Source organism: Dendrobates tinctorius, unplaced genomic scaffold, assembly GCF_039654945.1.
Source record: "Dendrobates tinctorius isolate UK_male_01 unplaced genomic scaffold, ASM3965494v1 ptg000039l, whole genome shotgun sequence".
NCBI classification, from domain to species: domain Eukaryota; kingdom Metazoa; phylum Chordata; class Amphibia; order Anura; family Dendrobatidae; genus Dendrobates; species Dendrobates tinctorius.
The window spans coordinates 21,198,139-21,225,443 of NW_027361707.1; the positions used below are offsets into that span (position 1 = coordinate 21,198,139).

Below are 27,305 nucleotides of genomic sequence, written 5' to 3' on the forward strand. Positions count from 1 at the left end.
CCCTTACCTTGTACTCTGTGGACAAAAAAAAACATGAAATTTATTAGCGTCATTCATATAAATGGTGATAATGATGGACAAAATTAATTGCAGATGATGTGAGTTTTAAAAAATCTGATTACCGTAATAATGCAATAAAAGATTGTAAACCCTCGTCGTCCCGTGACGTAGTGCCAATTTGGCTTTGAGCTGGCACATGAATAACTTTGTAGAGACTGGTTGGCAAGCACAGCCTGACTAACAACTCCAAAAACACGCAACTTTTTATTTTAGTTAGTTATCCTCCAGGTTGAGTTGGTAAGAATCGACTTGTAGGAGTCAATCCATTGACTACATCAGTAATCTGTGGCACTCTGGGGATCGCCTCCTCCTACCTGACGCCATCCGCGGCTCTTCTTTAGATTAGCTGGCCTGGCACAATGTGACGTGTACATCACACAGCAACAATAATGTCATGCTAAGCTGGCTAATTAAAAGAAGGCATGGCGATGCCGGGAGGTAGGAGGCAGTTTGAGAGCTCCTGTCCAGTGGGCACAGATTACAGACATGGCTGATGGATCTGGTCCTGCAAATCGATTTGATACAACTCTACATCCAAGCAATGCAAAGTTATGAATTTTCACAATATACGCCACTACCTTACTTTGCTACCTTCTCTCCCATACATCATGTTGCTGTGCTGTTACACATGATCAATTCATATTTCTTTAGACATTGCTTTCAACTGCGGCTCAGCCAATAACCTTATTCTACTGTGTTTACAAACAATCAAAGTAGTGTAATTCCCCTTTCTAATATAGCAAAGAATGGGATTAAAAAATAACCATTTCACATGATCAGTTCATATTTCTTTAGAAGTTGCTTTCAACTGCTGCTCAGGTCAGATCCTTATTGACTGTATTTACAAACAATCAAAGTAGGGTAATTCCCCTTCCAAGTATAACAAACAATGAGATTAAAAATAACTTTTAATAATTAGTTTAAAATTTTCATAATCTCAAAGTGCAAAGTGAACAGTATAAATATAACAGAAACAAGCAGCATGAATTGCTAGTTATCATTTAGGTACCCAAAAAAGTGGGGGGGTTTACCTTCGGGCAAATTGATTGCTCTCTAGTTATGTATAGGGAAGAGAAATAAGCCACATATCTAGAACAACAATATAGTTGTGTGAAAAAGTGTTTGCTCCCTTTCTGATTTTCTATTATTTTGCATGCTTGTCTCACTTTAATGTTTCAGATCACCAAACAAATTTAAATATTAGACAAAGATAACAAAAGTAAACGCCAAATGCAGTTAATAAATGAAGGTCTTTATTATTAATGGAAAAAGAAATCCAAACCTACAGGGTTCTGTGTGAAAACGTGATTGCCTCCTAAACCTAATAACTGGTTGGGCCACCCTTAGCAGCACCAAGTGCAATTCGAGCATTTATAATAACTGGCAATGAGTCTTTTACAACACTCTTGAGGAATTTTGGCTCACTCATCTTTGCAGAATTGTATTTCAGCCACACTGGAGGGTTTCCGAGCATGAGATGCCTTTTTAAGGTCATGCCACAACATCTCAAATCGGATTAAGGTAAGGACTTTGACTAAGCCACTCCATAAGCCATTCAGAGGTGGACTTTGTCGTGTGTTTTTGATCATTGTCCTGCTGCATAACCCATGTACGCTTCAGCTTGAGGTCACGAACAGATGGCTGGACTTTGTCCTTCAAAATTTTTTGGTAGGCAGCAGAATTCATGGTTCTATTTACTATAGCTACTCTTCCAGGTCCTGAAGCAGCAAAACAGCCCCAAACCATCCCACTACCACCACCATATTTTACTGTTGGTATGATATTACTTTTCTGAAATGCTGTGTTACTTCCATGCCAGATGTCATGGGGCATACACCTTCCAAAAAGTTCAACTTTTGTCTCGTCAGTCCACAAAGTAATCTCCCAAAAGTCTTGGGGATCATCAAGATATTGTCTGTCAAAACTGAGAAGAGCCGTTATGTTCTAATTGTTCAGCAGTGGTTTTCGTCTTAAAACTCTGCCATACAGGTCATTTTTACACAGTCCCTCTTATGGCGGAGTAACTGAGGCAAGAGAGGCCTGCCGTTCTTTGGATGTTGTTGTGGGGCTTTTGTGACTTCTTGGATGAGTCATCACTGCGCCCTTGGGGTAATTTTGGTCAGCCGACCACTCCTGGAAAGGTTCACCACCATGTTTTTGACATTTGTGGATAAAGGCTTTCACTGTTGTGGATAAAGGCTTTCACTGTGGTTTGCTGGAGTCCCAAAGCTTGAGAAATGGCTTTATAACCTTTTCCAGACTCATAGATCTCAATTACTTTGTTTCTCATTTGTTACAGAATTTCTTTGTGTCACGGCATGATGTCTAGCTATTGAAGATCTTTTGGTCTACTTCACTTTGTCAGGCAGGTTCTATTTAAGTGATTTTTTGATTGAGAAGTGGTGTGGCAGTAATCAGGCCTGGGTGTGGCAAGGGAATTTGAGCTCAGCTTTCCAAAGATGTGATAAACCACAGTTATTTTATGTTTTAAAGGCGTAGGGCAATCAATTTTTTACACTGGGCCCTGTAGGTTTGTTTTTCCTTTTCCCCTTAATAAAGACCTTCAATTAAAAACTGCATTTTTGTGTGCATCTGTGGTGGTCTCAGCTTTAACACAGATATACATCTACTTTAGACCAAACAATAGTCATTAGGGTAATTCTGAGTGATTTTAACCTAGCTTCACAAATCTCAATTAGAGAAGAATATACGGAATGATATTCAAATCGCGTTTGTGGTAGTTACACTTACGATTTCCATACACACAAACACCTTATATCAGTTTTAAACCAGAGACCATGAGTGAGAATACAGAGCTATCAATAGTAACTAAAAGGAACGTTCTCACCCATTTTATCAGAAAAGGCCATGTGCCCACAAATCTACTTCAGTCAATGGTCTGAGTAGAGGTTCCTTTCACATTGTCTTTGTTTTGGTATCTAGATGAGGTTGATATACATACCTTTTCAGGTAAGGCGGGTAATAGATACCTAGCAATTCATGGTGCTTCTTTTTATTATATTTATACTATTGTTAAGCAGTCCCTGAATGTGTTGCTGCTGCCAAACAGGTGCGAGACATGCAGCCGCGGGGTCTCAAACACATTTTTCAAAAACGCCGAAGACACTCTGTTAGCACACGAGCATGCTCAGATAACACCTTATCCCAGCACGTTCCCTCATTACTACTAACAATTCATGCTGCTTGTTTCTATTATATTCATACTATTACTTTGCACTTTGATATTTGAACATTTTAATCTTATTATTAAAAGTTATTTTTTTTATCCCATTCTTTGCTCTACTAGATTTGACTTGAAAGTGGGTATAGTTCTCCTATCTAACTGGGTAATTCCCAGTTTTCTAAACTTCTCTGCACTCAGGGTAATTTCCCACACTGATTTTCTTTGGACGCATAGTATGGATCTGGGTTTAGCAGCACTTAAAAGCAGCTTCTAAAGGACTATGATTTAACCTTAGGAAACAGCACTGCAGCATGGCATGTGGAAAAGAAGGAGGGAAAATATGGCTATGAAGTGCACTACAAGAAGTCTTAACTTTGTAACTCGTGGATGATAACAAAATTTAAAAAAATAAAAGTTCAATTATTCTTAAAGTAATTAGCTTTGCAAAACTGAAAATTATCTGGTTAGTTATATAATAATACAACTGCTGCTTCTTTGTTATCGCCTGTAGTAGCAGGTCTGGCTCTATGTTGTATATCACACAGCCATCCTGAAGACAGGCATTGGTGTACATTTAATACAAGCATGACGCAAATGCTACCTGGTCCATAGAGGTCGGGGCAAGGCAATGATCTACGTACTAGCGCTTTCTTGCAGCTGACTGCATATAGATTAGAGAGTGCACTTGTCACGTGGACCCGTCCTGTGTGACACGACCAGCAGGCCGGTAACTAAGACAACAAGACACGGCATGTGTAACTGTCCTGTGTGACACAACCCGCAGGCCGGTAACTAAAACGAAAAGGGGGGAAGGGAAAACAGTTACAATGGTGGGCCCTGCGATAGGGAACGGGAACGTGGAGACCTTCTGCACTCCCCTGAGTCAGTGTCCCTCACACTCCTATCATTCCCTATACAGGTTCCTCACCTGTCGCCGAGCCGGAACCTGTCACCCTAGCACACCCTACAACTATCCCTTGCTGGGGAGCTGGGTGGTGCAGGCACTGGCCCCACCGCTGTACTAATACACACCAGGAAAAAATACAGACAGGGAAACACCACTTAGCTATTTATATACATCTACTCCCTGTACATTTGGAGTACAACAAATATATACCATATGCATTTGTGTAATTTTAATCCTGGCCGCTGCATTTACACACATCCACCGCCCTGGCATTAACTCTCTACACTCCATCCACATTGGCCCCTCGCTTCTTTCCTCTCCTATGTATAGCACTCATGCTCTTTTCACGTTGTTAAACTGCACAGATCCAGTCAGTCCCACCATTCAATATCAGAGACGCTCTCACAAATCACTTATCCATCTGCTCACTCTTTCTATCCTCCTTCTCCTAGTCGCAGGAGACATTGCTCCCAACCCTGGTCCCCCATGTTATAGAAAGTCAAACCTCCCGACTGCTACACTCAGAAACCCCTCTAATCTTATTAATATTCCCTGCATGCCATCTGTCTCTCTTAATTGTGCACTTTGGAATTCTCGCTCAGTGTGTAACAAACTCTCCTTCATTCATGACTTTTTCCTTTCTAATTCTCTTAACCTCCTGGCTCTTACTGAAACCTGGATCCAGCAGTCAGACACTACCGCTGCTGCTGCTCTTTCATACGGGGGGCTTCACTTCTCTCATACCCCAAGATCAGACAATAGAGCTGGTGGAGGCGTTGGTCTGCTCCTATCACCAAAATGTACCTTTCAGGTTATCCCTCAAGTACCCTCACTTGTCTTCCCTTCTTTTGAGGTCCATGCCGTCAGACTCTACACCCCCTTCTCCATGCGAGTGGCGGTGGTGTATCGTCCTCCCGGCCCCTCCCATCAGTTCCTGGATCATTTTGCCACTTGGCTTCCACATTTTCTCTCCTGTGACATCCCTACCCTCATCATGGGTGATTTCAACATCCCCATTGCTCTTCCCCTCTCACCATCTGCTACTCACCTTTTATCTCTAACCTCCTCATTTGGCCTTTCGCAGCTTACTAATTCTCCAACGCATGAAGACGGAAACTCCCTCGACTTGGTCTTCTCTCGGCTTTGTGCAGTGGATGATTTTGCAAACTCCCCTCTCCCGCTCTCTGACCACAATCTTCTTTCATTCTCTATCAAGAACTGCCATGCTGCTCAGGTCACCCCCACTGTCCATACTTATAGAAACATACAGGCCATTAACACCCAGAAACTTATGAAGAACTTGCAGTCTTCATTGGCCCCTATCTCCTCCCTCTCCTGTCCTGATTCTGCATTGAAGCATTACAATGAAACACTTCAAAGTGCCCTGGATATATTTGCACCCCCTATAAATAGAACACCACAACGCAGACGGCGACAACCCTGGCACACGGTGCAAACACGTTTCCTGCAGCGGTGCTCCAGGTGCGCCGAACGTCTGTGGAGAAAATCCAATCTACCCGAAGATTTCATCCATTTTAAGTTTATGCTTAGAACATACAACACTGCCCTTCACCTCTCCAAACAAACCTATTTCAACACCCTCATCACCTCACTGTCCAATAACCCGAAACGTCTCTTTGACACTTTTCATTCTCTACTCAATCCAAGAGTACAGGCCCCAACCACGGAGCTCCGAGCTGACGATCTGGCCAATTACTTCAAAGAAAAAATTGACCAGATCCGACAGGAAATTATCTCCCAATCACCTCATACCATGCACTGTCCTCCCTCCCCCACTGCATCGAACTCACTCTCTGATTTTGAACCAGTCACAGAAGAAGAAGTAAGCAGGCTCCTTGCATCTTCTCGCCCAACTACTTGCACCAGTGACCCATTTCCGTCACAGCTCCTTCAGTCCCTTTCCCCTGCTGTCACCCCTCACCTAACTAAAATATTTAACCTCTCTCTCTCTTCTGGTATTTTTCCCTTCTCATTTAAGCATGCCATCATACATCCACTACTTAAAAAACCATCCCTCGACCAAAACTGTGCCGCTAACTATAGACCTGTCTCTAATCTTCCCTTCATCTCTAAACTCCTGGAACGCCTGGTCCACTCCCGTCTTATCCGCTATCTCTCAGAAAACTCTCTTCTCGACCCTCTCCAATCCGGTTTCCGCTCTTTACACTCCACTGAAACTGCCCTCACTAAAGTCTCTAATGATCTGCTAACAGCTAAATCAAATGGTCACTACTCCATGCTAACTCTCTTGGATCTCTCTGCAGCATTCGACACTGTGGATCATCAGCTCCTCCTCACTATGCTCCGTTCCATTGGCCTCAAGGATACCGTTCTCTCCTGGTTCTCCTCCTATCTCTCCGACCGCTCCTTTACTGTATCTTTTGCCAGTTCCTCCTCCTCTCATCTTCCCCTTACTGTTGGGGTCCCCCAAGGATCGGTTCTAGGTCCCCTCCTCTTCTCCTTGTACACTGCCCCTATTGGTCAAACAATCAGTAGATTTGATTTCCAGTACCATCTCTATGCTGATGACACCCAATTATACGCTTCTTCTCCTGACATCACGCCAGCCTTTCTAGAAAACACCGGCGATTGTCTAAACGCTGTGTCTAATATCATGTCCTCACTATATCTGAAACTGAACCTGTCAAAGACTGAACTCCTGGTGTTTCCTCCCTCTACTAATGTACCTATACCCGACATTGCCATTTCTGTGTGTGGTTCCACTATTACTCCCCAGCAACAGGCCCGCTGTCTTGGGGTCATACTTGATTCCGAGCTTTCCTTTGCCCCCCACATTCGATCACTGGCTCGCTCTTGTCATCTGCACCTCAAAAACATTTCTAGAATTCGACCTTTTCTTACCTTTGACTCTGCAAAAACTCTTACTGTTTCTCTTATTCATTCTCGTCTCGACTATTGTAACTCTCTTCTAATCGGTCTCCCTCTTACCAAACTCTCCCCCCTCCAATCTGTCTTGAATGCTGCAGCCAGGATCATATTCCTCACCAATCGTTACACCGATGCCTCTACCTTGTGCCAGTCATTACACTGGCTACCCATCCACTCCAGAATTCAGTATAAACTTATTACCCTCACTCACAAAGCCCTCCATGGCTCAGCACCACCCTACATCTCCTCCCTTGTTTCAGTATACCACCCTACCCGCGCCCTCCGTTCTGCTGATGACCTGAGATTAGCATCCTCAATAGTCAGAACCTCCCACTACCGTCTCCAAGACTTTACACGTGCCACGCCAATTCTTTGGAATGCACTTCCCAGGTCAATATGATTAGTCCCCAATCCCCACAATTTTAAGCGTGTCCTGAAAACGCATTTATTCAGACTGGCCTACCACCCCAACACATTAACCTAATCTATCCCTGTGTGGCAGAGCCAAAAGTTTTACCATAACCAGGTTCCCCGCATCATGTTCCCACATGCTTTATGCCTCCATTAGCCCTCTGTGTCTGTACTGTTACACACTTAACATTATGACTGGTCCATACAATCAGGGTAACTGTTACCACCCACCTTTCGTGTCTCCCTCTTTCCTCATAGACTGTAAGCTTGCGAGCAGGGCCCTCTTTCCTCTTGGTATTTGTTATAATCTACTGTATGTGATTATTGTTATGCTGTAATGTCTATTGTCTATACAAATCCCCTCTGAAATGTAAAGTGCTGCGGAATATGTCGGCGCTATAAAAATAAAATTTATTATTATTATTATTATAGCTATGCTCTGTTGCTCTTGCTCCCAGCAACAGAGTCCACCACCAGAATGCAGATTTCCTCCTGAATAGCTGCCACCAAGCTCTGTCAGAGCTGCCAGGAACTCGCTGTCTCTTTCCTTCAACAGTCAAGGTTGGAAATGAGCAATCTCACCAACCGTGATTGCAACACTTGACACTCTTTTAAAACAGAGCCAGAGCAGTCACACCTGCTTTATAATCACATGCACTAAACTAAAGAAACCAGAGTGCAATGATCCTAACGGCCACCGGGGGCAAAACTAGAACTGGAACCACCACAGTGCAATGACCCTAATGGCCACCGGGGGCAAAACTATCTTTAAGCACCACAGCTTAAGGAAAAAAAAAAGGTTACTAGTGCATTTTATCTGTCATGATCCAGCATGGATCATGACAGTACTCTCCCCTTAATGAGGGGCCTCTGGACCCTCAAGACCGCTCCTCATCAGGGAACCACCTACAGCGGGGACGCCCAGGTCCAGAGTTCACCCCAGCAACTACCTGCACTTCAGGTTTATGACAAACGAGCACTGCTGGTATTGGCAATGTATGTTCTGGAGGCACCACACATCTCCGAAGCGCCGACCTGGGGAACGAGTTGAGTATGTGTATGTTTGGGGTTAACTCGAGCTGGTAAGACTCCGCAACACACTTCCACTGGATGTTTTTTCGTGGCCACCCATACATGCTCGTTCACACACAGGTCCGGACCTGAACGTTTATTGCCACACATTCGTTTGTCACAATTCGGTGAACACTTTCTGGGATTGACAACAGAGGCGTGCCCCTGTGTCACCACACTCACACCCCCGCAATTCACCAAGGGGTACACCACCCTCCAACCCCTTCCACCACGAGGTCTGCGCCTCCCAGGGTTGGCTAATGGCGAGGGTTGAGACTTGCCGCTACTCTCCTGCAGCATACCTGCTGCTCTCACTGGAGAGGAAGGGGTCGATTGAAGAGAGATGGCAGAGACAGTAGTCCCTAGGCAGCAGCCCTCATACGACTGCCCCCAGCTGATCACTTCCCTCGCCCCCCAATCTATTACCGGGTTGTGTTTTTTCAGCCAAGGGAGGCCTAAAACGATAGGTACTGGCATTCCCTCCAAGACCTATCATGACAAGGACTCCTCATGATGTCCTATACGTAGATGGATATTTTCTACGACTTGGGTCAAGCTCCTCTGGCTCAGTGGAACAGAGTTTATGGCCTGGACGCTTATAGGTTGGGGTAGCGTCCTACACCTCAGGCCATGAGTCTGGACAAAGCGAGCATCCACCAGACTGACTCCTGCTCCGCTGTCCACAAGCACGGGTATCACCTTCGGTACCGCGCCAGCCAACACCTCTGCTGACATAGTACCTTGGGAGGGCAAAATGGAGGAAATATACACTCCCTGGTCATCTCCCTCCAAATGACCAGGGGAAGGCGGCTTCTGAGACGACACAGATAATTTGGCACGCAATGGGCAAACCTTAAGGACATGACCAGTCTGCCCACAGTAAAAACATGCCGACACCACTCCGTGAACCGTAGGCAGGCCTGAACACACACTAGCACCTCCTACTTGCATAGGTTCGCCTGGAGACTTGGCACGCACTGGGCAGGCTCCCATGAAATGGCCCGGCTTCCCACAGGAAAAGCATACCCCCCCACCACGGCGAACCGCAGACAACCCTTTTTTTGTACCAACAACACCGGGCTGCTTGGGTTCCTCCATCCGCACTGGTGGGTCCTCCTCCCTAGCGAGGACTACAGGGGGCACATTTTGTGTATGTCTCTCCCTATGGCGTCTATCCACCTGGATTGCAAGGGACATGGCGGCCTCCAGTGACCTGGGGGCGGCGTACTGCACCAGAGTATCCTGCAACTTTGGAGACAGACCCTGCACTAATTGACTCCTAAGTGCAGGGTCATTCCACTGAGTGTTAGTGGCCCACCTCCTAAACTCTGAGCAGTACTCCTCAGCAACCCGGGCTCCCCATTTACACCTACGGAGTCAGGATTCCGCCAGGGTGACGCCTTCAAGATCCCCATACACTAGCTCCAAAGCCTCAAAAAAACTCGCCCACGGACTCAAATGATGGTGAATCGTCCGGCAGGGAGAAGGCCCAGGATTGGGGATCCCCCTTAAGAAGGGACATAATGATTCCCACCCATTGCTCTTCACTCCCTGATGAACGAGGGCGCAGCCTAAAGTATAGTTTACAGGCTTGCTGAAATACCAAGAATTGATCTCTCCCTCCAGAAAACCTGTCAGGGAGGGGTATCTTGGGTTCTGGCTGAGCCTGTTCCTGAACCAAGCCCCCAAAGTCCCCCAACAGCCGCAGCTGCCGCACCAACCCTCCGCGCAGCCCCCTAATCTCATCAGTAAGGATCTGCAGCATTTGGGCAAAGGGCTGCATTGGGTCCATGGCTCAGCAGAACAAAAAGTTTAGGCTGGTGATAATGTCACGTGAACCCGTCCTGTGTGACACGACCAGCAGGCCGGTAACTAAGACAACAAGACACGGCACGTGTAACTGTCCTGTGTGACACGACCTGCAGGCTGGTAACTAAAACGACAAGACACGGGGGAAGGGAAAACAGTTACAACGGTGGGCCCTACGATAGGGAACGGGAACGTGGAGACCTCCTGCACTCCCCTGAGTCAGTGTCCCTCACACTCCTAACATTCCCCATACAGGCTCCTCACCGGTCGCCGGGCCGGAACCTGTCACCTTAGCACACCCTACACCTATCCCTTGCTGGGGAGCTGGGTGGTGCAGGCACTGGCCCCACCGCTGTACTAATACACACCAGGGAAAAATACAAACAGGGAAACACCACTTAGCTTTGCTCTGTTGCTCTTGCTCCCAGCAACAGAGTCCACCACCAGAATGCAGCTTTCCTCCTGAATAGCTGCCACCAAGCTCTGTCAGAGCTGCAAGGAAATCCTCTCTGACTCCTTCCACACCAGGACTCTGACTGAGCTGCCAGGAACTCTCTCTCTCCTTCCTTCACCAGTCTTGGTTGGAAATGAGCAATCTCACCAACCGTGATTGCAACACCTGACACTCTTTTATAGCAGAGCCAGAGCAATTACACCTGCTTTATACATGCACTAAACTAAAGAAACCAGAGTGCAATGATCCTAACGGCCACCGGGGGCAAAACTAGAACTGGAACCACCATAGTGCAATGACCCTAATGGCCACCGGGGGCAAAACTATCTTTAAGCACCACAGCTTAAGGAAAAAAAAAAGGTTACTAGTGCATTTTATCTGTCATGATCCAGCATGGATCATGACAGCACTGTATTCCATGGTGTGGGGTGAGACAGCCCCCCCACAGTACTCCCCATTCTTCCCCGACACCGGACCACTTCTCTTTTCAAATAATATTTCTGATGCCTTTACTCCTAGGAGGGACTTTTGACTATTAATTTACATTTTGGGAGTTTAATGAATTCTAGTCCCCGACAACAAAAAAATGTACCTATTGTTTGGAAACTTTTCATAGATCATCATGGAATTTGAAAATAAGTGTTTAAAGTGTGGACACAAGATATTGAAGCTATATATCTTAGCAAAGGATACTATTACAAAATAATGTGGCTCTTGTGTATTCCTCAATTATGGTTTCCCTAATGCTGAGGACATATTTCATGATGCTACTGGCTTAGTTGGGGACATAGTCTAATCGTATCGCTTCTGCTTCTATCTTATGGCAGCAGTAATAAATCAGTGACATAATAAATACCCACTGATTCACACCATAGGGCATCAGTGAATCATCTGTAATGCAGTTTCAGCCTTTCACCCCTGACATCTGCTTGTGATAAGATTCTCCCTGTTAGCTCATACAAGCAGGAGGCAGTAGATACAGGCTAAAAAATGCATCTGGAGATTCTGCATTCAGCTAGTATAGACCGTAAATGTGGAGTCTGAGGAGTTTTATAACGCTGCAGCTAATCATTGAATGGTTTCACCTATTATTTTATTGCTTTCTTATCACTGCTCAAAAATTATATCTTCAGCAGTGTGGTCACAAAGCTCATCAGTGCAACCAATTCTAATGATAATGACTAGTTTGATATTTTTATTTATTTGGTTGGTTATATATTTCTAGTATACATATATATAGCAAAAATTTCTACCCACATAAAGAACATTAACATATACAGTACCATATAGAAATAATATTAATTATATGATACCATACCTCTCATGCCCCAGCTAGTATCATCATCCAAATGATACTGACCAAAGTTGGCAGCCTGGAAATAAAGACAAAACATCAGTGAAGTTGAATTTTTTTTTATTGTTATTCATTTATGTTAGCCAAACATAAAACCAAATATCCAGGGACCAGGCTGGAGAAATGTCTCATGACTAATAGCAGGAATGCTTCTTCTACTGTACCTGCACTTGTGTTCTATAATACAAAATCCCAATGGCAGGAATCATAATATCCAATAGTGGTTAAAGAAAATACCCCAACCACCAAGTCGCATTAGCCAAAGGAAAACTCCACCAAACTTGTAAACATGCAAAAGAAGGGAGTCTATTTCCACGGATAAAATCACACCATTATTTTATTAATAAATATACCACAAATACATTTAAATACAAAAAAAACAAAAAACAAAAAGTATTATGGCAGAGTGTCAAAAAAGAGACTAAGGTGCAACATAAGTGCAGCACTAATGACAGTAGGGAGTCCTAGTACATGTCAATGTATATTAAAGAGGCCCCAGGAACATGAATTAGCCAAGGCATAATAATCCCCCAGTGAGGTATAAGTGTCAAAATAATCCCTCGCTAAACAGTCACAATGTCATAACCCCATAATTATTCCTTACCCATAGAAGTCAAGAGAACTGCACGCTAATGCCCCGACGCGCGTTTCGCGTGGGCTTCTTCCGGGGGCTGTTACAATTCTTTTAAAAGAGTCACAATTTCCTATTTGTTAAATCGCAATTTCCCCATTATTCAATGGCATTCATTGACAAAATGACCTTACAACATGTACGTTTCTTCTGGTCAGGATGATATCGATCTGATAAAGAATTTTTATTTTTTTAATAGTTTTAAAAAAATTCACAACTTTATATAAAAAAAATCAGGTCACCATTTTCTGTGCGATGTAACTTTTTAATTTTTCTGTTGATGGGGGGTTGTTTTTTGAGTGTCGAGCTCTAGTTTTTCTCAATATCATTTTTGGATTGCTTTTTAGTTTATTTTTTGGAAGGGAAGTGCCGCAATAAAAAAAAATCCCCATGAAACAGTAATTCTGGCATTTCAATTTCTTTTGCTTTGACGTTCACATTATGGGATAAATATTTGTATACTTTATTCATCTGAGCAGTTGTGCACTTGACAATATCAAATGTTTTTTTTTTTTACGTTTTGCTAATTGTGATTGAGGAAATTAAAGCTTGGAGTTTTTTTATATATCTTCTTCAGAAAAGCTAAAGCGTCATAGGTTTACACTGTAAGGCTATGTTCACACGCTGCGTTTTTTTACAAATTAAAAGCTGTTTTTATAGTACCAGCAAAAGATACGAGATTTCAGAAATCGCGTGCACATGCATGTTTTTTTTTCCTGACTGAATTGAATCGGAAAACTGCTGCGTTTCTGAAAACTGAAGCATGTCATTTCTTTCGGCGCTTTGGCGGCGTTTTTCACTTGTAGAAAGCAATGCAATGAAAAGGAAAAAAGGAGAAAAAAAAATTACCATCAGTTTTTGAAACTCAGGAGTTTGAAAAAAACTCAGGAGTATCAGGATGTGAAATCCATTTATTTTTGTGACTTTCCCAAGATTAAACCAGAAAATCTTTGAATGGTCGTATGAAGCCTGGATGTTAGTATTGGTACATTATAGTGGCATGTAAAAGTTTGGGCACCCCTGGTCAAAATTACTGCTATTGTGAACAGTTAAGCAAGTTGAAGATGAAATGATCTCTAAAAGGCCTAAAGTTAAAGATGACACATTTCCTTTGTATTGTAGACCAAAAAAAATCTAGGGTATATATTTTCATCTTTTACATTTAAAAAATTACAAAAAGGAAAATGGGTCGATGCAAAAGTTTAGGTACCCTGCATGGTTAGCACCTACCCTGTTTCCCCGAAAATAAGACACTGTCTTATATTAATTTTTGCTCCGAAAGTTGCACCATGTCTTATTTTCGGGGGGGTGTCTTATTTTCATGAGAAACATTCCAGTGCGCTCTACCCTTACATAAGGAATGGTCAGTAGCGTAAAACCAGTAGTCAGACATATAGACCGTTCAGAAGAAAAGCAAACAACAAATCAAAGTAACACGGTACTGTAATTGCCTGACTCCCACACAGGGCCACAAAACATAAGGGCTCTAAAATGGCTCCCACACACTTTTTGGACACTGTACCGCTACCGTAACAATCACCCACAGCAGTTCCTTTATCGTAGCAGCCCCATCATCATTTTGCAGCCCCAAATATTCCCATCATCCTTTTACAGTTCCCAATACAGCACCCCCATCATTCTACAGTACAGTATTGCAGCCTCCCATCATCCCACATCATCCCACTGCAGCCTCCCATCATCCCGGTATCCCACTGCATCCTCCCATTATCACAGTATTCCACTGCAGCCTCCCATGTGTGTACCGTACACACACACACACACAGACACACACCCATATACAGACACACACACACTTTTACTTTCTTACTGGTTTCCTCCGTGGTGCTGCTTTCAGTGCTTTGGTGGTGCAGGAGCCCTGGGCCAATCAGAGCGCAGGAGCCCTGGGCCAATCACAGCCCAGGAACAATCAGAGGCTATGGATGACGTCACCTGGCCCATAGTTCCTGTGCTGTGATTGGCGCAGGGCTCATGGGCGGTGATCGGCAGACAGCTCTGACGCTGTGATTAACTCCTGCGAACAGCGCGGCTGCAGTGGCGGGCACCGGACAGCGGGAGCGAGACACAACTGCATGCCCCATGCACAGAACAAGGCATGCCTTATTTTCGGGGGGGTGCCTTATATTAGCAGGCACAGAGGCACAGTGCTCCCCCTAGCATGCCTTACTTTCGGGGGGTGCCCTATTTACGGGGAAACAGGGTAGTATCTCCCCCTGCTGTGAGTTCATTCTCACCAGTTGTGAGTTCCCCTTCTGGACTCCCTCTGGTGGTGACGGGAGGTGGTGCGGCTGGTTTGATCGGTGGAAATCTGCCACCTGAGGATGATGATTGGATCTCAGGATTCTCAGATTGGATTTAAGACAGCCGACGCCCTATTCAGTTGCTGGTGATTCCTTCTGGCTTGTCAGCTCTTGGTTTTCAGCTCTGTTCCAGTCATCTAAAGCTAAGTTTTTTTTGCAAATGTTCACACTTGATTTTGTTGGTCTAGTCAGTTTTTTGTGTGGTCTGCCAGCCCCGGCTGGGGGCTGAGCTGAATTTCCACTCTTATTTATCAGTATTTTGCCAATTGGCTTTTTTGTCCCTTACTAGTTCGGTCTCTTTTTGCTCAGTCTCAGAATATTACAGAGTGCTGATATAGTGGGAGAAGTCTAGTGACTTCAGGGTTAATTTTGCTATCAGAAGTGTTGGACATTATTTTTCTAGGGTTTTTTGCAGGTTGCAGACAGTGACTTGCCTTTCCTTTCCTGTCTAGTTAGTTTGGGCCCAGTCATTTGCTCAGCCTATTTTCCTGCCTGTGTTTGTGCCTTCATCTTGTTTCACAGTCAATACATGTGTGGGAGCTGTCTATTCCTTTGGGGTCTGCTCTGGGGCATTTGGTTTTCCCTTTTCTTGCTTTAGGCTTATTTAGTCCTCCGGCCGTGACAAGGCATCTAGGAACATCGTAGGCACGCTCCACGGCTACTGCTAGTTGTGTGGTAAGATCAGGGATCTGCAATCTGCATAGTTACCAACTTCTCTGGTTTTCTGTGGCTTAGCTTGTTTTGTTTTTTTTCTCCTCGGTGACCCATTCATAACACCCCCTTTGGCAAGTTTCACAGCTGGTAAATGCTTTTTGTAGCCAGTCGAGTCTTTCAATTCTTGAATATCATGTATCATGTATATTTGAGCTTTCTTTTATGGATCATTACAATACAGCAGAATATACCTAGCACTGGACTACTTTGTATAGTCATTACCATTACACATGGCTGCTGATCATCCCTTTTTATTGCACACATGTAAACTAGGGTACAAGTAGTGTTGTGCTTAAAAACAATATATCCCTTTTTTGACATGCAATCTACATGTATGTCACATGTCTAATGCACATCTATGGAGAAAGTTCTGGAGCATAGCCCAATTCATATACTTTGAAATATAAATGTTTGGGCACTCCTCGTCAAAATTACTGTTGTAGGGAACAGTTAAGTAAGTTGAAGAGGAAATGATCTCTAAAAGGCCTAAAGTTACACATGACATATTTTCTTTGCATGTTAGGCAAAAATATATATATTTTCATCATTTACATTTTAAAAATTACAAAATTCTTCCTCGGAAAATTCTTCCAGCTTTGTGAGATTTCTGGATCGTCTTGCATGCACTGCTATTTTGAGGTCTAGACACAGATTTTCAATGGGGTTCAGATTAGGGGACTGTGAGGGCCATTGTAAAACCTTCAGCTTGCGCCGTTTGAGGTCGTCTATTGTGGATTTTGATGTGTGTTTAGGATCATTATCCATTTGTAGAAACCATCCTCTTTTCAACTTAATTTTTTTTACAGATTGTGTTATGTATAGATCAAGAATTTGTTGAAATTTCATTGACTCTATTCTTCCCTCTACCCGTGAAATGTTCCCTGTGCCATTGGCTGCAACACAACACCAAAGCATAATTGATCTACCAATCCACCCCCATGCTTAATGGTTGGTGAGATGTTCTTTTCCTGAAATTCTGTGTCTTTTTTTCCACACAGAACTTTGATCATTGTGGCCAAATAGTTCTATTTTATCCTCATCGGTCCACAGGGTTTGTTTCCAAACTCCATCAGGCTTGTTTAGATCTTATTTTGCATACTTTTGAAGCTGAATTTTATGGTGAGGATACAGGAGAGGTTTTCTTATCACGACTCTCCCTTGAATGCCACATTGGCGCAGATGTTGCTGAACAGTAGAGCAATGTACCATAACTCCAGAGTCTGCTAAATCTTTCTGAAGGTCTTTTGCAGTCAAGCGGGGGTTCTGATTTGCTTCTCTGGCAATCCTATGAGCAGCTCTCACTGAAATTTTGCTTGGTTTTCAAGATCTTATCTTGACCTTCACTGTTCCTGTTAACTGCCATTTCTTCCATTTCAAACTGAGGAAAGGGCAACTTCAAAACACTTTGTTATCTTTGATCACAGATGCAAAAGGAGCCCCGACCAAGTATTGAGCGAAATTACTGAACATACATTTCAGTAGGCCAACATTTCAGATTTTAAAATCATTTTTCAAGCAGGTGTTATAAAGTATTCTAATTTACTGAGATAATGACTTTTGGGCTCTCATTGGCTGTAAGCCATAATCAACATTAACAGAAATAAACACGTGAAATAGATCACTCTGTGTGTAATGACTCTATATAATATATGAGTTTCACTTTTTGTATTGACGAACTGAAAAACTAACTTTTGATGAAATACAAAAGGAAATGTCTCATCTTTAACTTTAGACCTTTTAGAGATCATTTCATCTTCAACTTGCTTAATTGCTCACATTAACAGTAATTTTGCCCAAACTTTTACATGCCACTGTAGTTATATGTGTTAAAGTAATTAATGCATGACCAATTCAATGCCCTACCAATGTGTGAATGTGTGAAAAATAACAATGCCAGGACCAATTTAATGCCCTATCAATGTAAGTAATGGAAGGGAAACAATGCCCAACCAATTACCACCGGCTCCCCCCCCCTCGCTGTTTTACATTTGCAATTGTGTATTTTTTTCATGAACTCCTATGACCTTAGTTCACGGCTGCATTTCATGCATGAATCCAGCTTTTTTGTTCAGAATTGTCACTGTTTTAACACCTTGCATTGTTCATCCTTGCTAAGTGGAAGCGAAGCTGAACTTTGGGATCCTGAAAAGCGCAGCAAAAATGCAGCAAGAAAAGCAGGAAAAAAGGCAGCAAAACCTGGGTTTTGACAGGAGCTTTTTAAATGCCATGTGATCAGATTTTGGCTGCAGCAAAAAAAGCAACATGTGAACAAAGCCTAAAGGTACTGTCACACTTAGCGATGCATCAGCGATCCCGACCAGCGATATCACACGGTCAGGATCGCTGGTGCATCGCTAAGTGGTCGCTAGTGAGCTGCCACATAGGCAGATCTCACCAGCGACATAGCAGAGGTCGGGGGTCGCTACTTACCTGTCAGACGAGGCGATCCTGACGTCCTCCCGCCCGCGTCCACGCGTCGCTCGTCGGCGCCACAGGAAGCCCAGCAGGAAGTGGCCGACGAGAAACAGCCCAGGACGTTCTCGCGTGACCAGCGATAACCAGCGGGGGAGACGGTCGGAGGTAAGTATCACATGTAGCGATATCGCTAGCAATATCGCTGCAACGTCACAAAAACCAGTGACGTTATAGCGATATTGCTACTGATATCGCTTAGTGTGACAGGTCCTTAAAAGTGACTTCTGGTTCACACACAAACCCCAGTGTAATTCGGCGAGTCAGAATTGTAGTCACATCAATCAGAAGAGGACCGTTGCGGTGCTGGAAATCGGGGATTGCAGTGATCGGTATGTTTTTAATGCACTGGCACTACACTAGACACATACTGTATTTAGAAAGCTTTATGGAAGTTGCTGCTGAGAATAATGACAGGCTATGCGCACAGAACGATCTATTATCAACTGTTCTGTGTGCACAGTCTCAACAGGTAATAAATGACCGCCAATCAGCAGGCATTTACATCTGCGATCATGTAATATAACCGCACCGCAAGTAGTTAATGGCATACCTAATCAAGATGCTGTAAATGTGGATGGTGGGTAAAAACTCTTCAAAGAGTCTCCACTGTTTTAATCTTAGACCAATGATGCACAACAGAGTACACGGTTAACTCCGTCTGCACCCTTACAGTCAATGGACCCACTGACGCATACGCATGACTCCTGTTTTGCAGGGGGGTTTGGGCATAATGCCACCGAATGTGGGAAGACATGCAGTGTGAAAATGCCCTAAGTTATTTAGTTCTACTTGACTCAAAAAGATGCTTTTCTCAATATCAGACCTGAAAACTTTCTGACATGGATTTTAAAAGCAAGTACACCAGCCTCATAAGGTCTACGAGATCCACCAAATAATGTATGCAGTTTGCATTGTAATATCTGATGACAGATCTGCTCTAATGCATGTATACTACCAAATCATGTATCGAATGAAGATTCTGCACCTGAAAATATGGACCAATGATATATACTGAAAATACAGTCATAGTTAATGTGGAAAAGAAAGTATGGTTGTAAGATAGATTCTATACAGTACAGCTAAGGCCCCTTTCACACATCAGTTTTTGCCATTAACCCGGCTTAATGTCACCTTTCAATAGCAGGGTGACATTAACCCATTATTATTAACCCATGAGCCACCGCTAAAGGCAAAGGGAATAGAGAGGGCAAGTGCCAGAAAAGGCGCATCTTATAGATGCGCCTTTTCTGGGGTGGCTGGGGGCAGATTTTTTTAGCTGGGGGGGGCAAAAACAATGGTCCCTCTCTAGGCTATTAATATCTGCCCTTACTCACTGGCTTTCCCTCTCTGGCGGAGAAAATTGCGCGGGAGCCCACGCAATTTTTTTTCCGCGATTATAGCCTTAAATTTAACCCCTAGAGTTCCAAATTTTTCCTACCACAAACTACTAAATTGATTAAACACTGACATATATAAAAAACACTTACTATATGTAAACCATGTGTCATATCATATCGGGTTCGGGAATGATTTTACTGAAGCCGGCAATTGATTTAGCGGCTATTATGCTACATAGTATGTAGAACTCTATGAACTATAAATATACAGTCATATGTTAAAGTTTGGGCACCCCTATTAATGTTAACCTTTTTTCTTTATAATAATTTTGGTTTTTGCAACAGCTATTTCAGTTTCATATATCTAGTAACTGATGGACTCAGTTATATTTCTGGATTCAAATGAGGTTTATTGTACTAACAGAAAATGTGCAATCTGCATTTAAACAAAATTTGACCGGTGCAAAAGAATGGGCACCCTTATCATTTTCTTGATTTGAACACTCCTAACTACTTTTTACTGACTTCCTGAAGCACTAAATTGGTTTTGTAACCTCATTGAGCTTTGAACTTCATAGCCAGGTGTATCAAATCATGAGAAAAGGTATTTAAGGTGGCCACTTGCAAGTAGTTCTCCTATTTGATTCTCCTATGAAGAGTGGCATCATGGGCTCCTCAAAACAACTCTCAAATGATCTGAAAACAAAGATTATTCAACATAGCTTTTCAGGGGAAGGATACAAAAAGTTGTCTCAGAGATTTAACCTGTCAGTTTCCACTGTGAGGAACATAGTAAGGAAATGGAAGAACACAGGTACAGTTCTTATTAAGCCCAGAAGTGGCAGGCCAAGAAAAATATCAGAAAGGCAGAGAAGAAGAATGGTGAGAACAGTCAAGGACAATCCACAGACCACCTCCAAAGACCGGCAGCATCATCTTGCTGCAGATGGTGTCACTGTGCATCGGTCAACAATACAGCGCACTTTGCACAAGAAGCTGTATGGGAAAGTGATGCGAAAGAAGCCGTTTCTGCAAGCACGCCACAAACAAAGTCGCCTGAGGTATGCAAAAGCACATTTGGACAAGCCAGTTACATTTTGGAAGAAGGTCCTGTGGACTGATGAAACAAAGATTGAGTTGTTTGGTCATACAAAAAGGCGTTATGCATGGAGGCTAAAAAACACAGCATTCCAAGAAAAACACTTGCTACCCACAGTAAAATTTGGTGGAGGTTCCATCATGCTTTGGGGCTGTGTGGCCAATGCCGGCCCCGGGAATCTTGTTAAAGTTGAGGGTCGCATGGATTCAACTCAGTATCAGCAGATTCTTGACAATAATGTGCAAGAATCAGTGACGAAGATGAAGTTACGCAGGGGATGGATATTTCAGCAAGACAATGATCCAAAACACCGCTCCAAATCTACTCAGGCATTCATGCAGAGGAACAATTGCAATATTCTGGAATGGCCCTCCCAGTCCCCAGACCTGAATATCATTGAACATCTGTGGGATGATTTGAAGCGGGCTGTCCATGCTCGGCGACCATCAAACTTAACTGAACTGGAATTGTTTTGTAAACAGGAATGGTCACAAATACCTTCATCCAGGATCCAGGAACTCATTAATAGCTACAGGAAGCGACTAGAGGCTGTTATTTTTGCAAAAGGAGGATCTACGAAATATTAATGTCACTTTTATGTTGAGGTGCCCATACTTTTGCACCGGTCAAATTTTGTTTAAATGCAGACTGCACATTTTCTGTTAGAACAATAAACCTCATTTGAATCCAGAAATATAACTGAGTCCATCAGTTATTAGATATATGAAACTGAAATAGCTGTTGCAAAAACCAAAATTGTTATAAAGAAAAAAGGTTAACATTAATAGGGGTGCCCAAACTTTAACATATGACTGTATATATATATATATATATATATATATATATATGTCTCAATGACATGTATTTGTATATACAGTATATATATACAGTATATATATATATATATATATATATATATATATATATATATATATATATTCTATGTGTCTATATCTAGTCTTTCCATTCTAACATGTCAGTGTGATTTTACTGTACAGCGCACTGAATTGCCGGCTTTTAATAAACGGATCCGTCGAAAAACGCAAGAAACGGACGGAAAAAATGATGCGACGGATACGTTTTTTCACCGGATCTGCTAGCCAATGGATTGTGACTGATGGCATAAAACTGATGTGTGAAAGTACCCTAACCTGGAATGAATGTGTGAACAGATACAGTATTGTTAATTTTTGACTTACTCGATTTAGGCCGTTTTTACCATATCCAGGTAGGGATGCAGACTTGGAGTAGGGTAATCCTATATACCAAAATACAAGAAAATAAATTATGTCTTCATATATAAGCGATAGACAAGTAGGATGTCATTTTATATATTTTATGTCCTATAAGAAAAGAGAAAAAAAAAAAAAGTCCTACTCATTCTATACAGTCCTTTCTTTGGGTGGCTCTTTAGAGTTCGAAGCTGCTTCAATTAAAGTGCTCTATATTTTGTATCGGGTAAAGCATTCTTTATCTCAGCAGCACCATGTTGTTAGGCATGGTAATACAAGGAAATATATGCACTTTTTTGCATGAAGGAAAAAATTAAGTCATGATGCAAAAATCCACTACAACTTTATGCCCACCTCATGATAATATGGCTATTGCTACATCTAAGAAGAATATAAAACCACTTACGGGAGTATGGCTCCCCTGGATTCCTCTGGGAAAAATCTCTGTAGGTTCCAGAACTTAGGCAAAGCGATCGTGAGTCTGCCTCTGGTGAGTTACTTTGGCCATCCATGTCTCCTCTGAGATTCAGCCAACTAGATTTAATCTAAGGGGAAAAGTCATGTCAATTAGAATGATTTCATGTAGACATATATTAGTGTGAAATTGTTTTAGGCAGGTGTGGAAAAAAGTTGCAAAGTAAGAATGCTTTCAAAAATAGCAATGTTAGTGGTTTATTTGTGAGCAATTAACAAAATGTAAGGTGAACGATCAAAAGATCAAAAGAGAAACCTCAATCAAATCAATATTTGGTGTGATGACCCTTTGCCTTCAAAACAGCATCAACGAATCGATTCTTCTAGGTTCCAAACATCTTGGAAAACTAACCATAGATCTTTTGGAGGTGTAGGCTTGCGTAAATCCTTCTGTCTCAAAGTAAATGAACTAAACAGAAATCTTAATCAAATCAATATTTGGTGTGACAACTCTCTGCCTTCAAAACAGCATAAACTAATCGATTCTTCTAGGTTCCAAACAGCTTGGAAAACTAACCACAGATCTTTTGTAGATATAGGTTTGAGCAAATCTTTCTGTCTCAAAGTAAACGAACTAAACAGAAATCTTAATCAAATCAATATTTGGTGTGACAACTCTCTGCCTTCAAAACAGCATAAATTAATCGATTCTTCTAGGTTCCAAACAGCTTGGAAAACTAACCACAGATCTTTTGTAGATGTAGGTTTGAGCAAATCTTTCTGTCTCAAAGTAAATGAACTAAACAGAAATCTTTATCAAATCAATATTTGGTGTGACAACTCTCTGCCTTCAAAACAGCATCAACTAATCGATTCTTCTAGGTTTCAAACATCTTGGAAAACTAACCACAGATCTTTTGTAGGTGTAGGCTTCTGTAAATCTCTCTTGTCTCAAAGTAAATGAACTAAACAGAGATCTTAATCAAATCAATAATTGGTGAGACCACCCTCTGCCTTCTACACAGCATCAATTCTTCTGGGTACACTTGCAAGCAGTTTTTGAATGAACTCGTCAGGGAGGTTATTCCAAACATCTTCGAGAACTAACCACACCATCTTGTGTGAGCGTCGCTTGTGCAAATCCTTGAAAAGACAGAAGGATTTGCACCAGCCTACATTCACAGAAGATGTATGGTTAGTAGTGATGAGCGATCGTGCTCAGATAACGTGTTATTTGACCATGCTCGGGTGTTATCCGAGTATTTTGGGTGTGCTAGAGTAATATGTTCGAGTCCTTGCGGCTGCATGTTTTGCTGCTTTTTAGACTATCACAACACATGCAGGGATTGCTTAACAAACAGGAAATCCCCGCATTTGTTGCAGCTGTCTAACAGCCACAAACCATGCTCAAACATATTATTAGAGCACGCCCCAAATACTCGGATAACACCCGAGCATAGTCACTTAACACGTTATCCGAGCACGTTCGCTCACCACCAGTGGTTAGATGTTTGGAACAATTTCCCTGCCGAGTTTTTAGAAAACAGTGTACAAGTCTACCTAAAAAGCGATGATGCTTTGATGCTGTTTTGAAGGCAAAGAGTAGTCACGTCAAATATTGATCTGATTTAGATTTCTCTCTTGATCATTCACTTTGATTTTGTTTAAATTTATTAAAATAAATAATTACAACTTCTATTTTTAAAATCATTCTTACTATGCAGCATTTTTCCACAACTGCCCAAAACTTTCACAGTACAGTAGCTTTAACTGATGGGGTAGCAGGAATATAGAGGTAATGAGGTCAAGGTGACTAATCTCTACTTACTGGTGAGATGTAGTTACAGATCATTGTGGAAAAAGGGAAGTGATAAAAAAAGGCAAAAATGTAACATTGGAGACCAAAAAAACCCAATAATAATTAATATTTGAAATTTGATTCTGGAGGTGGCCGTGGTGGACCTACACTCCATTACAAGGACCGGTCAATTGTTGCACCCCTGATAACATCCAATGCATCATTTTGGGTATTTGTACTTATTGCTAAGGATATCGGGTGTAGATAAGGTTATTATTAGTGATGATTGAGCACTAAAATGCTCAACTGCTCGGTACTCGAATCGAGCTGGTTGGATGCTTGGATGTGCTCGATTCGAGTAATGAGTATAAAGGGATTCAAGCGGTAAGGGGCCCAATTCTACCTCCAAAACAGGTGCAATTTAGCATTTTTAGGAGCTCTTGGAGTGCAAAGGGCCCATATATTGTTCTTGCAGATGGGCCATTTTCTATCTGTGTCAGCCAGTGATACCACTGTAGGAAGGATAGATTAGGGTTAGAGGCATATAGGCAGAGTTGATTGCCTTACAGTCCTTTGAAAGGTCTACTGTTGCTGAAACCTAAATTCAAAAGTCCTTTACAGGGCTACATATTTTCTTTTCCCTATTAATACCGGAATCTTTGCAGGCACACATTATATAGCTAATATAAAATATGCAAGTCGAGCGGTAAGCGACGATGAAATGGACTTGCTGTTGATGGTGCACGCAGAGGCTGAAGCCTTGGGCCAGGTAAAACTGTGCCTGCTACTGGAGCACAACAAATATGCTTATCCAAGAGATGTAACTTCTTGTCCCACCACTCTTGAAGCCAGGACAGTGCAAACAGGTGGCCGATTGGATGGCAGATAACTTCCAGTATGTTTACCGGCACCACCCTGTCTTCTACATGGTCCACTCTCACTAGTGAAGAGTCTGGACCACACAATCCTCACTCTGATCCTCCTTCCTCCAACAACGATGAGTCCTAAGAGACAAGTGGTCCCACACTCTGACCCTCTGAGGAGCTCTTTACTAACGACCTACTAACAGCCAAAGCTAAAGGACAATACTCTATACTCCTCCTTCTAGACCTGTCCTTTGCTTTCGACACAGTTAACCACTGCCTTCTACTACATATCCTCTCCTCCTTTGGCATCAAAGACCTCGCCCTATCCTGGATCTCCTCATACCTTTCCAACTGCACATTCAGCGTCTCCCACTCCCAGACTACCTCCTCATCCCACCCTCTCCCTGTTGGAGTCACCCAAGGCTCTGTTCTAGGACCACTACTCTTCTCAATCTATGCACTTGGCCTGGGACAACGCAAAGTCCCATGGATTCCAGTACCACCTGTATGCTGACGACACTCAGATCTACCTCTCTGGCCCAGATGTCACCGCTCTGCTTCCAGAATCCAGGAGTGTCTATCAGCCATATCCTCCTTCTTCTCCTCTCGCATCCTCAAACTCAATGTGGACAAATCTTAACTCATCACCTTTCCTCTCTCTCACAGATCTTCCTTACCTAACCTACCTATCACAATTAAAAACATCACGCTTTCCCCCGTAACGGAAGTCTGCTGCCTTGGAGTAACCCTTGACTCTGCCATGTCCTTCAAACCACACATCCAAGCACTTTCCACCTCCTGTAGCCTTCCACTCAAAAATATTTCCAGAATCCGTTCTTTCCTCAACCCTTCATCTACTAAAATGCTTGTGCATGCCCTCATCATTTCCCGCCTCGACTACGGCAACATCCTTTTCTGTGGCCTTCCTGCTAACGCCCTCGCACCTTTCCAGTCCATCCTTAACTCTGCTGCCCGACTAATTCATCTCTCTCCTCGCTACTCCTCCGCTTCTCCCCTCTACAAATCTCTTCACTAGCTCCTATTCCCTCAGCATATCCAATTCAAATTACTAATACTGACCTACATGGCCATCTATAACCTGTCTGCTACATATATCTGTAAACTAATCTCCTGATATCTTCCCTCATGTAATCTCTGGTCTTCCCAAGACCTCCTTCTCTCCTCCCCATTTATTCACTCCTCACCCAACCGCTTCAATTCTTCGCCCCAACACATCCGACTATCAACCATATTCGGATCCTTCAGAGAGAACCTGAGAACCCACCTCTTCAGGAAAGCTTACAGCCTGCAATGACCCCACTGCCTCCTCCCCACTACTGGATCTACCGCCTCAACCAACACTGGAGCTGCCGCAACCCCCCAACCTACTGTTTCCTTCCCCACCCTCCTTTAGAATGTAAGCCCACAAGAGCAAGGTCCTCTCCCCTCTATATCAGTCTGTGATTGTTAGTTTATTTACTGTAAGTGATATCTGTAATTTGTATGTAACCCCTTCTCATGTACAGCACCATGGAATCAATGATGCTATATAAATAAATAATAATAATTTACATTTATAGATTATATCCTCTTGCCCTGCACGTTTCAAGAGGGACATGAGGAGATGATGTGTAGTGATGCCCAAATATTTGAGTAGCCATGGCCAGAAGAATATAATGTGTTGTGAGTTCATTTTCCCCTCCGTCTCTGAGGCCTGGTGAACTCCCTATCCTAGTGAAGGAAGGTAGTGAGCCTGATTATCAGGCACCTGGGACTAATGAAGACGATTGGCTGAGTGGAGTCTCTGACTGGATATAAGGCTGCCTACGCCCTTTCTGCCCTGCGGGTGATTTCTCTGTGGACTCTTGGACTCCAGTCTGATTCCTGCTCTCCTAAAGCTAAGTTTTCTGCTTTGCCATTTGCATTTAAGATTTGTTTTTGTTTTTCTTGCTTTTTGGATTCTGCCACTCCCTGCTGGAGTGTGCAGTATTCCTTTAGCTCTGTCCTCTGAAAATACCTGAGTGCTGATTTAGTTTTGAAGCTTAGTTGCTTCAGGGCCATTTTTATATCAGCTGGTTGGCTTTGTCTTTGATAGGGTTTTGGCAGATTGCAGACAGCAGCTTTCCTATCCGTTCCTATCTAGGTAGTTTTTTGGCCCCATCTTTGCTCACTCTGTCTTTCTGTCTGTGTGAGTGTTTCCATCTTGCTTCACCGTCATTATGTGTAGGGGGCTGCCTATTGCTTTGGGGTCTGCTCTGGGG

General features: G+C 42.9%; 1 protein-coding gene across 1 annotated transcript in view; it reads right to left on the bottom strand.

Annotated features, from left to right (window-relative positions):
* The window catches only part of ABLIM2 (actin binding LIM protein family member 2), a 230,106-nt gene that overhangs the window by 21,177 nt on the left and 181,624 nt on the right, over positions 1-27,305 (bottom strand). The window contains exons 16-19 of the mRNA XM_073574547.1: positions 22,373-22,511; positions 21,934-21,992; positions 12,125-12,179; positions 8-15 (exon numbers count right to left, since the gene is read on the bottom strand). Coding sequence (XP_073430648.1) covers positions 8-15; positions 12,125-12,179; positions 21,934-21,992; positions 22,373-22,511 — 261 coding nt within the window. The remainder of the gene's footprint in view (positions 1-7; positions 16-12,124; positions 12,180-21,933; positions 21,993-22,372; positions 22,512-27,305) is intronic.